The 18412-nt window shown below is 39.3% G+C and overlaps 3 protein-coding genes across 6 annotated transcripts in view; 1 reads left to right on the forward strand and 2 right to left on the reverse strand.

Annotated features, from left to right (window-relative positions):
• The window catches only part of bcan (brevican), a 25419-nt gene extending 22837 nt beyond the window's left edge, over window positions 1–2582 (reverse strand). Inside the window, exon 1 of the mRNA XM_053629430.1 lies at window positions 1585–2582. Within this exon, the coding sequence (XP_053485405.1) occupies window positions 1585–1589 (5 nt within the window). The 5' untranslated portion in view covers window positions 1590–2582. The remainder of the gene's footprint in view (window positions 1–1584) is intronic.
• Window positions 2571–11616, reverse strand: isg20l2 (interferon stimulated exonuclease gene 20-like 2). 3 transcript variants are annotated; one of them, XR_008386325.1, is made up of 5 exons: window positions 11584–11616; window positions 8827–9567; window positions 8498–8698; window positions 7574–8125; window positions 2571–2690 (listed from the first exon to the last, which is right to left on the reverse strand). XR_008386325.1 is itself a non-coding variant. In XM_053629502.1 (4 exons), the coding sequence occupies exons 2-4, from the start codon at window positions 9424–9426 to the stop codon at window positions 8015–8017; spliced, it is 912 nt and encodes a 303-aa protein (XP_053485477.1). In that variant the 5' UTR covers window positions 9427–9567; window positions 11584–11616; the 3' UTR covers window positions 6391–8014. The 3 variants fall into 3 exon arrangements, 1 of the variants encoding a protein (XP_053485477.1); XR_008386324.1 differs by having other exon boundaries at window positions 2579–5481; XM_053629502.1 differs by lacking the exon at window positions 2571–2690 and having other exon boundaries at window positions 6391–8125.
• A 125-nt stretch (window positions 11617–11741) lies between these two features.
• Window positions 11742–18412, forward strand: part of mettl25b (methyltransferase like 25B) — a 9690-nt gene continuing 3019 nt past the window's right edge. The window contains exons 1-7 of one of the 2 annotated variants that reach the window (XM_053629444.1): window positions 11742–11974; window positions 12188–12306; window positions 13936–14146; window positions 14250–14312; window positions 16398–16532; window positions 16626–17497; window positions 18279–18412. The exon at window positions 18279–18412 is cut by the window's right edge and continues 51 nt beyond it. In XM_053629444.1, the coding sequence (XP_053485419.1) occupies window positions 11873–11974; window positions 12188–12306; window positions 13936–14146; window positions 14250–14312; window positions 16398–16532; window positions 16626–17497; window positions 18279–18412 (1636 nt within the window). In that variant the 5' untranslated portion in view covers window positions 11742–11872. The remainder of the gene's footprint in view (window positions 11975–12187; window positions 12307–13935; window positions 14147–14249; window positions 14313–16397; window positions 16533–16625; window positions 17498–18278) is intronic. The other variant, XM_053629452.1, reaches the window with a different exon arrangement.

Here is an 18412-nt window from a genome sequence, read left to right on the forward strand (position 1 = left end):
ACAAATGGGTTCTAGATTTTGGAGTGTGGCTGTGAGGATTTGTGTCCAATCAGCCTCAAGAGCATTTGTGAGGTCAGTCACTGATGTTGGTTGAGGAGGCCTGGGGTAAAGTCAGCATTCCAATTTATCCCAACGCTGTTCAGTGGAGTTGAAGTCAGGGCTCTGTGCAGGCCACCTGAGTTCCTCTACACCAACCATGGCACACCATATCTTCATGGACCTCACTTTGTGTACAGGGGCATTGTCATTCTGGAACATGTTTGGGCCCCTTAGTTCCAGTGAAGGCAAATTGTAATGCTTCAGCATATAAAGACATTTGTGTGCTTCGAACTTTCTGGCAACAGTTTGGAGAAGACCAACATATGGGTGTAATGGCCAGGTGTCCACAAACTTTTGGCCATATAGTGTATATGGCACACGAGTATGAGGGACAAATCACATGTTAATTTAAAAACATTAAAATATGAATTAAAACAATAATAAGAGAAAAAAATAATAAATGGGGAAAAATGACAATATAAGTTTCAGTTCTCCTGTTTATGGAAGGAGGAGCTGACTTGTGTAATGAATCATTATGGCAGTCTTGCATGTCATCAATCATTTGCATCTTTTGTTTTTACTATGAAGGTCTATGAGAGCATCCAGTTATTGCTGTGGAGCTTATGATGCATGTGACTAGTTTAGAATACATGTTGATCTGAGACAACTGTGATAGTTATATTGTTCACACAACCCAAGTTACATATATAACTAGCCATGTAATAATAATACTAATAAAACTCACTTTAGTTTAACTTTGTTTGCCCTTTATAAGGATCCATTGTACTGAAATAAATCTATTGTATCCAAAGTGACTATATGGAAGCGACGCAAAAACGGGGAAAACACAGTAGGTCTTCATAATGTTAATCACAGGAATACAACCTGTGATTGCATGAGCAAACATGCAAGCAGTGGATAGTTGGGACAGATTAATTTGGCTGCAGATTTTTTGGACAGCTTTGAAGAGCTGGGCAATCTATGTAAAGTTGTTTCACTCTCAAATGTCAAGAACAGATGACCACTCTCTAAAAAGACTGATTCTGAACTTTTAACTGAGAGCAAAACTGACAGGCTCTCGAATAGCCTCCACACTATGACCCACATAAGCCAAATATCATATAATTAACCCAAACAACACCTACAATTTAGCAGTGTATCAAGGAGCCACAAAGTGAAAAGATTCAAGTGGTTAATTAATGCTTAAAAACAGGGTAGCAATTTTACAGTAGCCTAATTACAATGATATACTAATCACACAGTAACTCATATAAGGAGCGTATTTTTTTTTTTTAAACTTACCCACACAAGAACAAACAACGTCACCATCAACAGCAAAATGAAAACAATTAATAAACAATTCATAATAAGCATTCAGACCTAAGGAGAATAATGTGAACCAATGTTTTTTTTTTTTTTTTAAGTCTACCAAATAATTTTGAAATATAATATTTAAAAATGAACTCTTAAGTGTAATATAATACCTTTCTGCACTGGAAAATGCTAGAGGGGATCAGGAAAAAGGGAAAAGACACAGATACCTACCGCATCCCTAAACAATCTTGCGCCAGTAATGTGCTTTTCTGTAGTAGAAAGGCAAAAGAAGGCGAACCTGTGTCCTGTGTGTGCACAACCCGGAGACTGAGAACGGAGAAGAGAAAAGGAGGAGAAAAGAGCGCACAGGAAGAAGTGTGGAACAGCGCCCCCCCCCCCCTTCTCTCTCTCTCTCTCTCTCGCTCGGTCTGTCTGTCTCATGGAGCACTTTTTATTCAGGGAGCACTTGTTATTCGACGCAGTGGTTGATGACTGGAAAGTAGGACGGGAGTGCGTCAGATGCAAAACGGTCCGAATGAGGGCAGATTCAAAGAAAGCGATTTTCTGGCAGGTGAGCTCATCGAGACAAAGTGAAGTGATGATGAAAACGTTATTCGAATAGACGAGGGAAGTTTAGAAAGCGCATCCTCGCTACCGACGCTACTGATGCTGACCCTCAGGCACAGAATAACAGGACATCTTGACATCAAACTGCTCTTTACAAATGATTTGGACAACGCACAATCAAATCCGTTGTACTGCGATGTTGAACCTTCCCACGTCTTCCATTCTTTTTTTCTGCGCAAACTTGCGTAAATGGAAATTACTACTCGCCAGAGAGCCCCTCTATAAGAAAATGTCGGTAATTAGCTACAAAAGTTTTAGTGGGCGTTGAGGCTCTTACCCTGAAAAGGAAATGCAGACCAGACATATTTTGCAAAATAGGGGACTTATTAACTTAGCAGAGGAGTTACGAATGATGAATTTTACGAATTTTCATCAAATGAAAGTATTTCAGAGTTTTATTCTGCAAGGCAAAACACTCCTGTGTCCCCACCCATGCAGTTACGCCTCTGACACGTTTGCCTCGCACCTCCGGGGTTGGGGGTTCGAGTTCCACTTCCGCCGTGTGCGTGGGGTTTGCATGTTCTCCCCATGGTTCAGGGGTACTCCGCCCCCCGCGTCCAAAAACATGCGTTGTAGGCTGATTGGCATCTCTAAATTGTCCGTAGTGCGTGAATGTGTGTGTGCTCGCAGCCTGCGATGGGTGGGCACCTAGTCCAGGGTGTCCCCCGCCTTGTGCCCGAGTCCCCTGGGACTCCAGGCTCCCCATGATCCTGTGTAGGATAAGCAGTACAGAAAATGGATGGATAAAAGACTAGATTTTACAGCATGGCTCTTTTATATCTCTAAATTAGTTAAAACACTTTTTAACGTATTCAATTAAATAATTGTTAATCTCTGAATGAGTTAAAAGCTTTTGACCCTACATCACAGCCACCTGGCCTGGTGCACATGGTCCTAGACTACTGGCACTCAGACACTTTTATCAGACATATAGCTTTTGTACCTTCAAAGGACTCCACATAATTAAAAAGCAAAGATAAAACAGATATGCATTCTTGGCATGGTCATAATTAAAAAGTCTATCGGTAAAAGATTTTACTTGGGTTATGAAGGCTATATCAGTTTTGTTATGGGACGAATATCTGGGGGACACTCCAGCAAAATCAAAGAGATTGTTTAGTTTAATTTATTTAATTGCAAGTTCTTCTGAGGAGTGGCAAGCAATTACATTAATGATCCCTGTAGATCACCCACAAAGTAAACCCTGACCAAAAACAACCCCCAAAAAACAAAATATGCTTATAGGGCGGCTGTGGCTCAGGTGGTAGAGCAAGTTGTCCACTAATCATAGGGTTGGTGGTTCGATTCCCAGCCCACATAACTCCACATACCGAAGTGTCCTTGGGCAAGACAATGAACCCCACGTAGCTCCTGATGGCAAGTTAGCGCCTTGCATGGCAGCTCTGCTACCGTTGGTGTATGGGTGAATGAGACACAGTGTAAAGCACTTTGGATAAAAGTGCTATATAAATGCAGACCATTTGCTTAGAGCTCTGCCATTGCAAAGTCTTTTATTTGTCATATGTACAGAATGTCAAGGATGTTTGCACATTGAAATTCTTGTGGCTCAGGTAAATTGCCACACATTATAAAATAAACAACAAAAACAAAACAAAACAGCAAGAAAGACTTATGAAAACTGGGCAGTTGAAGACTGGAAAAAGACCAGGTGACATTTTTCCAATATTTAACTGCCCAGTTTTGGTGAGCCTGTGCCCAGTTTAACCTCAGATTCCTGTTCCTGGCTGACAGAGGTGGAAATGATGTGGTCTCCTGCTGGTTGGCATATTGTGCATTCTGGGGTGCTTTTCTGCCTGCAGAACGGCCTGCAACTGGATATTTTTGTTTTTCATACGATTCTGTGTAAACTCTAGAGATTGTTGTGCAAAACCCTGGAGATCAGCAGTTTCTGAAATACTCAACCAGCCCATCTAGTACCAATATCCATGCCACAGTCAAGATCACATTCTCATTTGATGTGAACATTAACTGAAACTACCTATATCTGAAGGTTTTTATGTGTTATGCTGTTGTCACATGAATAGCTGATTGGATAATTGCATAAATTATCAGATGTACAGGTGTTCCTAATAAAGAGCATAAATCCATTCATTCATCTTCAGTAACCACTTTTTATCTTGTTTGGTGTCATGGTGCATCAAGAGTATCCCAGACTATCCTGAGTGAGGGAGGAATACACCCAGGATGGGATGCCAGTCCATTGCACCCTGTACATACACATTCACACATAATCTACACATCCATGAATGCATGTTTTTAGGAGGTGAGAGTTGACAGAGAACCAAGAGGAAACCTATGCAGACCCCAGGGGAACACAGGAAATGCAACACATGCATATCATAAATTCAGTAACACAAACTGGGGACCCCAGAGCTGTGAGGTGGCAATGCCATCCGATGTGCCACCATGCTGCCCTAATTGCAGTCCTTTTGAGCAGCTGCAAGTGTGACACTTAAGGTCCCTGTTTATCCACAAATTCGTAACCCATGACACATCAGGTAAATACAAGAGAAAATCAGAAAAGCACACAAACCCTGACCATTACTTCTACATGAGAGGAGCATGTACACTACAAGATCTTAGGTATGATGAAACTAAAGTCTGTAATTCATTGATCTGTATGTAATTCACATCCATGGTGATGCCCAGCAGCTGACTCATTAGTGATTCAAGTCTGCAAACATGGAAAAAAGAAATCCATTCGTGATTCATGTTTGTGGCAACAGAAGAACTGAGATATCTAGTGGCAAATAGAATGAATGAGACAGCAGGGTTAATCTGCCTGGCTGCAGCTGGGTTGTCCCACAGAGGAGGAGGAGGGTGAATACAGCTTTGTATCCTTAAATCTTGCAGCCTGAATATCAGACACTAGAGGAATTTAACATATAGGTTAAGCAGAGTCAGACAGGAAGGCTAATAGCACAGGGAGGCTTCCTTGCCAGTAGTGTCCTTAACCAGGCTAAAACAGCCAGGTCCTTACTCTAATCAGAAGACAACCTTTACACTTTGAGGCCGGAAAAACTGGAGTATTATACGAGGTATCTTGAGAAACGGAATGTTCCAGACAGAAGTCTTCCAGCTGTGCAAGCAAAGTGCTTCTTAATATACAAGAGGTGAAACTAATTGCTGTTCAAGTTTAACATGTATCCTGTATCCTGTTTAAGGAATGGCATTCATTATTTCCTTTAAATATCCCAAGGTTATTGCTATATTTACAACTAGATAAATTAACAATTAAAAGTGGCATGGTTCCAGGGTCCCTGGTTAAAATCCCGAGCTTGGGCTACTTTCTACTTTCCTATGTTCATTTTATCCCTAGGTTTTTTCCACCTCCCAAAAAACATGCATGTAGGTGGCTTGGCTAGATTAGATTGCCCTAGGTATGTATTAATGTGTGTGTGCATGGTGTGCTGTAATGGACCACTGTAATGGACTGCATCCTATCCAGAATGAATTTCTTCCTCGCACCCAATGTTCCTACTATGGGTTCCGGGGAGAAGAAGAAAGGAAGAAGAGAGGGGAGAAAAAAAAGAAGAAAGAAAAGGAGCATTGGACCTGTAAATTCTAGTAACAAAGTTACTGAAATTACATTACATCACATTTATGGTATTTGGCAGACACCCTTATCCAGAGTGACTTACACTTATCTCATTCATACATCTGAGCAATTGAGGGTTAAGGGCCTTGCTCAAGAGCCCAACAGTTTGGTGATGCTGGGGTTTGAACTCACAACCTTCTGAGCAGTAGACCAACACCATACCCACTGAGCTACCACCGCCCTTTAAATTTAAATGCATCAATTCTTGATAGGTTGAACCACTTATTTCACCTTCACTGAAAGACTTGTATGTCTTTAATATTTGGAAAAACAATCCCCCAAACGGCACATTTACAGTTGGCATTACACACTGAAGTAGAGAATGTTTACCAGGCCTCCACTAAACGAAGACTTCTCCAGTAGACTGCTGCAGAGTGAAGCAATAGACCAATCATCAGTCCAGAGAAAGTCTTTCCAATAGTTCAGTGGTGATAATTTATACCACTCTGGTTCACATTTGAAATTGTGCTTGTTGATTTTAGGCTTCTGGGCAGCTGCTTAGCCATGGAAACCAATGTTGTTTAACTCCCACCGAACAGCTATTGTGCTGATGCTGCTTGCACAAGCTGTTTGGAACTCAGTACTGACTCAGCCAAGGTTCTGTGAATTTGCTCTGGACCACTTTGTGGATAAGTTGTCATAAGTCCTACTACAGTAGACATTTAAAATGACAATAACATTAATTATTGTTGACCATATGCCACATTATGGTGGTCCCATGGTTAAAGTTACTGAGCTCCCCCATTGTATTGCCAAGTTGTTATATTTTTTTTTAATATATATTTTATATATATATATATATATATATATATATATATATATATTATATATATATATATATAATGTGTTAAATTATATGCAATGGTATCAAGAATGGGTGTACATTAACAGCTTAATTCAATAATTACCATTAAGACATCCCTGGTAATATATACCTTTGGCCATGTAATGTATTTGATGAAAGACTAAATGGAAATTCTGATATATATGAAATACATATTGGTGAACAGTATTCTACGTAAGGGACTTAGTAGACCCACAGCATACATTTAAAATCAAAACACAGCCTTAAAACAGTTTCAAAGTTAAGTAAAGATCAATTTGTAATGTCCATCTTACATGGTTACAAGTGGGAATGCTGAAAAACTGCATGTTTTCAAAGTCAACAAAGTCTCTAATGTTAGCATAATTACTCTTCTAATATTAGCATAATCTAAGCAAAATTACTGATTAGGTAACTTTTTTTTACTTTCAGACAGTTACGAAACCAACACATCTGCACACCATTCAGACTGACACATGGATAAAAATAGGTTCGTCTAACTGGTAACCATTCCATCAGCACCCGCTGTTTCCAAACCACTACTAGGAAAGTATGAACTTGCATCAAAAGTGCCTAGCTTTAGCATACCACATCCACAGTTGTGTCTGCCATCACCTTCCAGCAAGACTAAGTTTTCCGGCTAAAATCATTTGATTCTTCTAAAGGAAATATGAGACAATCTTCAAACAATCTTTACACAAGCTCAATGATATATAAAATTAAATATGATCCAGTTGTTCCCTCTTGTAACAGCTTGGCAAATAGAACTTACAATTTGGTGTAATGTGTGCTGAAATAACTGCTGAACAGACTTTTCTTTTTGACCACCCTGTGAATATAGATGGCCAGTAGCTGACTCAGAACCCTATTTGCCAACTGTGCAGAACAGTTTAGCAAATATACTACACAAGCTGACTGTTAGCCAAATATCAAAGCAGAAAAGCCATACCATACATGGTATCGAATCAATGACTAAGTGATGTATGAGAAGGATTTTAGGACTAGAAGCCTGCATGTATGATTCATTGAAGGATTGGTGATGTAGGCGGCTTTGGTTGTAGTTTACTCCTCTTGTAGAGAATTTACAAGAGCTAAAAAAGGCAACCCAGTCTTATATAAAAAATAAAGGTAGAGAGGGCATGGAGACTAACCCATTCCAACGTTCCCAGGCGTGCCATCAGACATGCTGCCATCCGGCGCCATCCGGCACCCCCCCGCCCCCAGTTCCAGATGTACCACCAACCTGCTTGCACACCAAAAAGACACCAACTGCACTCACACAGAAATTGATTACTCTAGATTAAACTCTACAATGACAACTGAAGTTTACTTCAGTGGTTAATCTTTACTAACCACTGATTGCAGTTTACTGTTTTATTTTAAATAAGTTGTTATAATAAGTTGTCAACTAGCACCTGAACAACAATCATTTCAAACTGTGGAAGTAGCATTAACAGTTTTAAAATTGGTTGGAGAGCTTTTTTGTATTTAAAACTAGGATTAAGTTTAGGTTTAAAGGCTGAAATCTCATTCTTAAAACACTGAGCATTAATTAAGTAGAAAACTTGGCATCACCCAGCAGGTTTTTTTCTCTAGGAAGCAGTATTTAAAGCTAAAGTCGTCTCCCATTCCACTGCTACTTTTTTATATAGCTCCATGGTGGCTTTTGCGTCTTCTACTGAAGAGTGGCCTCTCTTTCCCATCTGAGGACACAAGACGGGATTTTTAGTGAAAGCCTCAAAACAAGATTAATACAATGTAGCTTTAAATCAAATCGATACATTTGGCTAGGGTTTTTACAAAACCAGGTTAGCTGAAGCTGCATCGTTCACTTGGATGGAGGATAAGAACATCTACATTTCCTGAATTAGTGTAGTAATAAAGGACAAAGTGGCACATAGAAAACTACCAAAACTACATAGACCCATCAGTAGAAGAGGCAGCAAAACTGAGAATGCATTAAGCTGATAATGATTAGATTATAACTATCCCCAAAATATTTGCTTATTTGATTACACAGAATTAATGGTCGGGTTTTTCTACAGACTCTTTGTGTTCTTTAATGTCCAACAAACCTGTATATCCATGTTCAAGAGAATCTTTGTGAGGGTCTTCAGAGAGGCAGACTTGTTCTCTGGAAGATCAGCTTTCCGATTCAGGATGGGACTGCGTGAGGTGTCTCGCACGAGGTGGACAGGATGGAAATAGTGCAAAACCTTAAAATCATTATGGACAGCATGGCCCACAACCACTTTCCCTGTGAGGATATTTACAATCTGTGGGTAGATGTGTATTTGGAATTACTGCTCTACATATTGAAAATTTAAGGAGAAATACATTGCAGCTCATCATGTTGCCAATTTTGAAGCAATTAAGAAGATATGACAGTGCTTTACTACTTTACCTCTCTCTGGGCCTGTTTGAAGGGTGTTGCATTATGGAGATCTCGCCATCTCACTCCACTCCAGGGAGTGCGAAGATCTGTAACTGGATTAACAGGCTTGATGAACTTGTCATAAATTACATCCCCATCATAGGAGACTATGCTGCAGCGGGCCAGCTCACTGCAATGACCTTTGAGCCCTGTCCCTACCATCTCACAGTCAAGGGCTACATATTTCATCGGGTTGTGCAGTACTGAACTGAATCCTACTCTAGATGTTGACTTTGAAGGCACTGTGAATTCCTTGATGGTCGCAGAGTTCCCATGGTGGGCTTGCATGAAATTGGGGGAATTTGCAGACAATTCGGGCTGTAGAGTAGTAAATTTTGGGAAAACAGCACTGGCTTGTGAATGGTCCCTTCTTTTCCAATGCAAATGATTCTTTGTGCATTTTCCTTTTTGACTGTTATTTGTGTTTTGCTTTTTATTCAGCAAACCCTTACGCTCCAGGTAGCGCCTCTTTCTATTGAACTGTTCGTGTTTGGCATTTCCACTGGCTTTCTCTTGGCACTCATTACGGCCAGGGCCACTGAAGTCCAAGTTAAGATTAATTCCTGACATACTTCAAGACAACAAATATTTCCAAGGAATAACTGCAATGTTACAAGAAGTTCTCTTCATTACAGGGTAGAGCTGTTCAGTCCAGTAGTGATACTCAGCCGAACTGTTTATTTAGCCCCTGCATGTGGATGTTCTGTGCATCTTGAAAAGAAAGAACAGCACAATATTAATAAGACTGTAATAAATGATATATTTATTTATTTTGCTATTTATTAGACTAGACTGTAGAAAGCTAGTTTGAGTTAAAGTGTTATATTTGGTGTGTAGAGCAGTGAACACTACTGGATATCACTGATATGACAGGGTTAGGTATAGCTTCACTGCAGCATAATTCAAAAGAGTTCTTTCACACACATTCACAATGAATATCAAGCATTTCCAACCCATCACAACATTAGATGGAAAATATTTTTAGTCAAAATCTTATTCAGTATATCAGCAAAGCATAAGGTGATTTAAAAGCAAATACAAATATAAACTCTGCCTTCAGCTGATAAATTTACTTGTACAAGTTACTAGTGTGCGTTATTTTAGGTATGCAGCAATGCTGATACTGGTATGTATATTTAATCATACTTGTTAAAACTAAATAAATAAACAAACAAACAAACAAACAATGTGCACATGTGCACTTCATTTGCCCCCTCTCAGCAGGTCTACAATTTGCTCAGGAGTCAAGGGGCGATTCATGGCACCTTGCACTCATTTTTAACAACCAGGATCACTGATACGGCACTGTGTGCCCGGGTCGGCCAACCATAAAACTTAGCCTGAGGAATTCATTAGTAGCAGCACATGGCAGCATCCAGCATAAACAGACCTAAATAAAATATTCCATGATGCCTCTGACTGATTAATACTAAGTAGGGAAAGTAGCAGTTACTATTTAGTAAATCAGTATCAGAAGCAACGAGTACCAAAGAATATATACTGATATTCAATAAAAAATTGTATTGATTCAACCCTAGCTTCTCTAACACTATACTACTTAATTCACTTTAGTATAATCAAATACAAACATACTTCAACAATAACATTTGACTATTTTGTCATATGTAGCCCAATAACTCATGAATTGAAAAAACACCTCTGTGTATTATGGTTTACTGTCAACTTTAACCTAAAGATATTTTAATTAACCTTAAGCAAGCAATCCAAACTAGGGCATCCAAAGTATTAGACTTTTTCAAAAGAGATATGTTCATACCTGAGCATGTTGCTTATGTGCCATGAGAGTTGATTTAACAGAGGCCATATGTAATTACAAGAAAATCTAGCTAAATGATCAGTGATGCAGCAGAAATATGAAGAAAGTTAAAATCAACAGAGGAAGACTTTTGGTACATGACAAATGAGCTAAAACAACAACAATTAGGATTAGGAAATGTAGTAGTAGGAAGAGTAAACTGCTGATTATTGATTTAGTCCTGTATACTGAACCAGCTAACTTGCTGGATTTAAAAGAGATCATCTAGGCCCAGTTGTTCAGAAGTAATCTAATCAGATTTCAGCTATCGGATTGGATGTAATCTTGAAAATGAGTAACTTGTGATCTGGATTAAACCTTTAGTATGTGTTCTTCAAAACTATTTGGTAGGATTGGCATACCCGTTATCCAAAAAAATCAGGTCTATCTTGATTCCAGCAGAAAGGTGGATTCAGGGAGGATTTCAGGAAAATTAGTTATAAATCTTTAAAAGTGGTCAAAAAAATGCAACAAAAATTTACACTTGATTTGTTTAACAGTTACACTGATAAAGTATACTTTAGACTACCAATCAGGGTGATCTAATCCAATGGTGCTTCGGAAAAAAGGTAAAATGGATTATTGATCCTGGATAGCAAAACATTTTCAAATCCGGATCATTCTGATCCAGATGAAACTTTTTGAACAACTGGGCCCTAGAGACCGAATAGTTGCACTAATCAAACCATAAATGAAACAAACACAGGGACGCTAACGTTAAATTTCTAGGGAACAAATCTTTCGACTGTTGTCTGTGTATTTAGCTTTCAATCTAATTTATCTCGGTATGTCTATTCTAACACACTGCTTAATTATTATTATTATTATTATTATTATTATTATTATTATTATTTACAACAAAAATAAATATAGGTAAAATCGGCATTAAGTTTTTTAAATGAACACAGTACCTTCCATATGCACGAGTCGGGTTGGATGCACTTCCGGGTTGGAGGGCAGTCTTTCCTCATAGGCCGAATCCCAAACAAGCCCTTACTTCATATATAAGTGCACTACATAGGGATTGAAATAACAACTTATACACCTTATGTAGTGCATATATTTAAGCCACTGGGGCTCGATATGGGATTGAACCACAGTTTAAGCAACGCTAGCTAGTTGTAATTGCAAGCATTTGTCCAGAGGCTCTTTGATAATAAAGTAGATTCTTGATATTGTCAGGAAGACTGAGATGTGAAAATGTTTTCGGTTACACTTTCAGAGCAGCAGCAGAAGGACTTAGCGAAGAGCCTTGTATTGTTCCTGTCGAGATATAAGCACATATCCGACTCTTACATTATTGTAATGATCACTTTTTAAAACCAGAATTATTAAAATAAATGTCTTTTCTGTTTTTATTTCCTCTCTTTGTTCCATAACAATTTATTCTTGCTGAATGTCTGTGCCTCCAGTGGTGCTTTAAGTGACTTGTACAGTATCTGGGACTATGCTGCTGGTAAAGCTTTATAATTCCTCTACTGGTGGACCATTATTTACTGTCTTATTTATTCTCAGGAGTTTTTCAGTGAGAACCTGTGGGAAACACTACCTGAAGGATGGCAGAAAGCTTTGCAAGATTTATCACCACCTCAGGTAGCAGACCTGCTGCTGGAAAGAGAGATGAAGAACAGAGTGTAAGTATAAACTAGTATATACTATATATAGGCTATATAACACACATACATACACACACACATATGTATGTATGTGTGTATATACATATATATACACACACACACACACACACACAGAATCCCGCCTCCACCCTGTATGGATGGAGTTCGCCTGTTCTCCCTGTGCTTTGGGGTTTCCTCTGGCTACTCCAGTTTCCTCCCCCAGTCCACAGACATGCGTTGTAGGCTGATTGTCATTTCCATATTGTACGTAGTGTGAGTGTGTGTGAGCTTGTGCCCTGTGATGGGTTGCACCCTGTCCAGGGTGTCCCCTGCCTTGTGCCCAGAGTTCCCTGTGATAGACTACAGGCTCTCCGATATGGAAGATGGCTAGATGGATTAAAGAAGATATAATACAATATACACAAATCGGTGTATTGTCAGCCTGCTGCACTCTCAGGAGTAGTGATATTGCGCATGTGCTGTCCAGAAATCGTGTATTGTGGAGAAACTTTCCAATATTAAACCAACCTAATAGATTCAAACATAATAGAGTATTTACATTGCTATGACTACAAACTATAGGGTTTGTACATAACATAATATCAAAATTCAAATAACAGCTAATCAGATAACTGGTTATGTAAAAAGCCTTTAAAAAACAGACATGTTAGCTGTAATTACTCTGCTGTACTAAAGACCTCGCTTATTAGTTGTAAGCCAATGCAACCTACTTCATACACTTTAAACATTATAATAATCCTTCAGCTATTTTCTGTTACTGTGCACATAGCAGTAAGAGATAAACACAGTTACAAGACTGCAGTATTGTATACTAGGTTAGTGTGTGCTAGCCAGCCACGTGTAGTGTTGTTAGTGCTGTTCACTGTGTGTTACTCACACATGCACATTATCACTTATACTAAAAGCGCAGTAGACTGAGAGTGCGGCATCTCTGAAGGCTGCAGCATGTCCGGCTGGGCTGATTTTTTTTCTAGTCCAGATTGTAGATGATTGCTGTGTTAGGTGGTTATATAGAATGAAACCTGCCTAGATCGCTGATGCATCTATAACACGTCATTGGTACCGATTGAGAAGACACACGTGAAATAGAATCATAAGTGTGATGAACATGAATGAGGTGGATTGTTTAATTTTTTTTCCCCTAAAATGCATTTGGATGAGAATTTAAAAGTAGTTAGATTAGACACAATGTCCAGTCAAAGTAGAAATTACACATGTGGACATATGACAGAACAGTAAGTTTAGCATTTGTTTGGGTTGAACCAAAACATTTTTAGAACGTCATATCATTCATAAATGTGCCTGTATGTCTTTATGTTTTTACGTGTGTGTGTAATAGTTTGCTCTACATCATTCTTATTTATTCCATGGATGACACCTCATGATATAATGTATGATATAAACTTTAATTGTTTCATTGTGGAGCTATTGACAGATTTTATCTCTCCCATCTAATATCATGACCATCCATCACTGAGTATAAACAATTATTTCATTTTAGTAGCTTCTGAGTTGACTTTATTATAAAATAGCACAGTAAAAATATTCCTTTAATAAACAAACACAATAAACACATTAATTTTGATGCAATGTTGTGTTTAATTACACTTTGACCATTTTTTTTAGCTACCCTTCAGTGTGGCCTCTATCTTTACTGGCACTACGGGCCACAGCTCACATACTGGCATTTCCTCGGATGCCTCCAGCCCACCGCTCCGAGGACACAGTAAAGCCAGTTGAATTTCACTCTAACAACAGTCAAAGTTCTCTGCTTGGTCATATCTTCCGTAAACATGTGAAACCCAAGAAACAACATGAGATTCGTAAGCTTGGCATGGTAAATTTGGCTCCAGTACCGACTTAATTATTACCGATAATATGTGTGTTTATTTGCCGTTATTTCATGAACATAAAAATTATTTTTCACCACTTTATTTCAGTTAGTTAAGCAGCTGTGTGACCAGACCCAGTGTAGCAGTGTGGTTGATGTTGGGTCTGGGCAGGTAAATCTTCTATCACTTGATGGTTGATTTTACTTTGGTTTATACTGACAAAGATTTGCATGCTCACCAAACATCTGAACCATGGTTTACAGAAAATCAAGTGTCACTGTCAAGTGAATCATCATTTAATGTTGTTGTGAATACAAATTTACAATCTCACACCAACGTAATACTGTGAAAGAGACCGAGGATTGTCACTGTGGTTCAGTTAGTTTCATTTGTGACATTCAGTGATTTTAGACTAATTGATTAACATTTCAATGGATGGTGTTTGCCAATACAGTCCCACAGATTCCCAACAGTATGACCACAAAGAATGATACATACCAACTGTTCTGTGAAATTCAACATATGAAATTGTTTGTATTAATACAGAAGAATAATTTAACAATTGAAAATAAATCAGATTTAATTTCATTTAATTTTACAGGCCAAGAGTTTCAGTTAATGTCCACATCAAACATCAGAATGGGGAAAAAGTTTGATTTCTGTGACTTAAAGCAGATCTCCTTTTCCACACACAACAGTTTCTAGAGTTTACACAGAATGGTGCTAAAAACAACAACAATAACAAAAAACACAGTGAGGGACAGTTCTGTGGGTGAAAATGCCTGTTGTAGCCCATCCAACTTAAGGTTCAATGTTTTGTGCATGCTGAGATGCTTTTCTGCTCACCATGCTTGTAAAGAGTGATTATAATGAGTTATTACTATATCCTTCCTGGCTCAAACTAATCTGGCCATTTTCCTCTGACCTCTCTTATCAGCAGAGTGTTTCTGCCCACATAACTGTCCCTCACTCAGTGCTTTTTGTTTTTTGCACCATCTTCTGTAAACTCTATTGCAGAGGTGTCCAATCTTATCCGGAAAGGGCCGGTGTGGGTGCAAGTTTTCATTCCAACCAAGCAGAAGTCACACCTGAGGCTATTGAAAGCCAAGATCAACTGATTAAACAGGTTGAATCAGGTGCGGCTCCTGCTTGGTTGGAATGAAAACCTGCACCCACACCGGCCCTTTGCGGATAAGATTGGACCCCCCTGCCCTAGAGACTGTTGTGTGTGTGAAAATCCCAGGAGATCAGAGTGAGCAGTTTCTGAAATATTCATACCAGCCCATCCGGCACAAACAGCCATGCCACTGTTAAAATCACAGAGATCAAACTTTCCCCCCATTCTGATGTTTCATGTGAACCTTAACTGAAGGTGTTGACCTGTATCTGCATGATTTTATGCACTATTAATGCATTTATGCTGCTGTCGCCACAAGACTGGCTGATGGGATAAGTGCATAAATGAACAGGTGTACCTAATAAAATGGACAGTGTGTATATTCACTGTATTAACTGGTGGTTAACAACTCTAGCATTCCATATTTTCTACAATAAAAATGAACTAGCATGGCCTACAGTGGTGAAGCAACATCTATGAGAACTAATAAAATGTCCACCAAATTCCTGATGACTCGAAGAACAACCTCATGTGAAAGCAATATGGTGCAGTTTAATTTTATTTGCAATTTTATTTGAAGTTTTTACAGTGGATAGTTCTGGTCCACTAATTTGATTGGATAATTTCAGTGTTTGCATCAGTCCGCTTATCTTTGTTCACTACAAAATTCAAATTGTAGCAACGGTTTTATTACTCTGAAACCATCAGTCAGTCTGTCCCTCTGTCCAGTTGTGGGTTTTTTGCTAACTATTTTCGATGACAGCAAAAATAAAATACATTCGGCTATATTGCGACAGAAAAGTCAGTTAATCATTATTATTCTTATTCATCATTATCATTCTTTCTTATTATTTATAGAACTGTTGAATCAAAGCCATATTACATTCACAATTGTGCTGTTGTACTATATATCAGCACGAAAATCACAGCTGTGCTGATATTCAGTACAATAGCATTCTTGCTTGTATGACATTACTTAAGTGAAACAAAACAAACCAAATGAATAAAATGTTCAAACTCTGTAGCAAACATTAGTAAACTAGACGTGAAAACAAGCAAATAATTATTTATTTGTAATTTTGAGTCTGTCATACTTTTGGACAGTTGAGAACGCCACTAAGTATCTTATTTCATTATAGGGCCATTTGACCCGTTTCCTGTCATTTGGACTTGGTCTGGATGTTAATGCTGTTGAGGCTGATCCCAATCTAGTTTCCATGGCCTTTAAATTTGATGGACAGCTCCTGTCGACTCTTGCCAAAGAGAGTCGTAAGGTATTTTTTAATCAGCACATTATGTTTCATCTATAGGTTAACAGAGGGAAGTAAATACTCTGTGACTGCATTTGCAATTTTTCACATTTTCAGACAGGCGTGGCTCACACAACACCTGATCCTATACCCCGGCACGTAGTTGGCTGGGTCAACCCCAGAGACACCTGGGAGACTTTCCTTCAGCAGCTGGAGCAGATGGAGAAAAACTGTGAGAGTTACCCAGCCACAGCAAGACCATGTAAAAAGAGACAGCGGGTATCGATGACATCAGGCAAGGAATGTGAGCTTGAAACAGAGCTCCTTTGTGGAAGCCAGCATTTGTGCGCAGGGGAATGCAGTTTGGTAGCTTCTGCTGAAGAGAATTCAGCTAAGTCTGTTCTTCAGCAACATGAAAAGGAAAGCAATGACTGTGTAGCTCTGCCAGACACTGTGATGGCAGAAAATCGCCCTCAAGCTGGTTTTGGATGGACTTCATCCATGCATTCTGAGACTTGTTCTAGTGTTAAAGAACCAATGTGGTCAGATTTTGTACTGACTGGACTTCATGCTTGCGGTGACCTTAGTGCTACTCTCCTCCGCCATTTTGCCAACTGCCCCCATGTCCGAGGAATCACCTCTGTAGCATGCTGCTATATGAAAATCACTACCAAGGAGAACCCTACGCCTCCTGGAGTCATCCTACCCACTCTGTCTGATAACACAGCTGAAGTATCACAATCAGAATATGGCTACCCAATGAGCAAGTGGGTGAGACGGTTGCCAGGACACGAGCTATCGTATAAGGCCCGTGAGGGAGCGTGCCATGCACTCGAAGACTATCTCCATAGGTTGAGAGATGAGAGCTCATTGCTGAAAATGCACTGCTACCGAGCAGCCCTGGAGGTTATCATCAGAGCAGAGAGGCCTCAGCTACGCAGAGCAGGCATCCAGACCATTAAAAAAGCCCATACACTACCTTTCGCTGAGTCAGTATCATTCCAACATTCATATTAACAATATGGGGTTGTGTAGTAATAATAAGTCAAGAAGACTGATCTTGTTCTTTAACGTTGATGATGTTTTACTACTTCTTCAGACACACCTCAGCAAAAATGCAGACCTTTGTGCATGTTGTGTAGGAGCTCCACATTTTAACACTGGTGTCCTTTGCTATAAGTTTTCACTCAAAAATGCACCAAGGAAAGTGATTAAAAATGCTGTTTGTGTTTCTGCTTTGGTCAGCACAGACCTGTTCACACAGTGCGGTCAAGCAAAGGGAGGTAGATACTGAAGTGCACCTATATATGGTGATGTGTACACTAGAAAAGTTTACATGCCCACTTTCTTATTAATTGATGTACATATTTTTCCTAGAATAGAAAGAAAGAAAGCTTTCCCTACATGAGCCTGGGGGTTACCACAAAACCCTGTAAATATGGACATGCTAACAACTTCTAGTGATTTGTGAAATGACTATATTGAAATTGTCCTTTCACATCCCATTATTCATCTTCAGGGTTGGCAGGTCTGAAAATGTCTACCAAGTTTGTATGACAGATCCATAACCTGGACTAATTACTAAAATAACCACTTATTTGCTACACAAAAAACGGTGCTTTGTTTTGGGATAAGGATGATTTTTGCCAGGATCACAGTTTAGTACAAGCACATTCTCACAGTCTCTGAGAAACCATGCCACAATATTTTTGGTCATGGTTTTCCCATCCTTTGACACAGCAATAAGCTCTGTTTTCTTTGTTTTTATAGGTATGCCCGTCTGGGGCTCGCGCGTGTTGGCTTGCCTGCTGACCTGACTTTTGACCCTGTCAGTGTGGAAGGCCTGCTGGAGCAGCAGGGCAGAGTGGTGGTATATTTCAGCCTGGCTCTGCTGCTGGCTCTGG

This window comes from Ictalurus furcatus, chromosome 1 (assembly GCF_023375685.1).
Source record: "Ictalurus furcatus strain D&B chromosome 1, Billie_1.0, whole genome shotgun sequence".
NCBI lineage: Eukaryota > Metazoa > Chordata > Actinopteri > Siluriformes > Ictaluridae > Ictalurus > Ictalurus furcatus.

Excerpts from the sequence above, each read along its gene's own strand:
- isg20l2 (XM_053629502.1), bottom strand. The coding sequence starts at position 9,426 with ATGTCAGGAATTAATCTTAACTTGGACTTCAGTGGCCCTGGCCGTAAT. Across the intron at positions 8,699-8,826 it reads TCAAACAGGCCCAGAGAGAG|ATTGTAAATATCCTCACAGG; the intron begins GTAAAGTAGTAA and ends ATCTACCCACAG. Across the intron at positions 8,126-8,497 it reads TCTTGAACATGGATATACAG|ATGGGAAAGAGAGGCCACTC; the intron begins GTTTGTTGGACA and ends TTGTGTCCTCAG.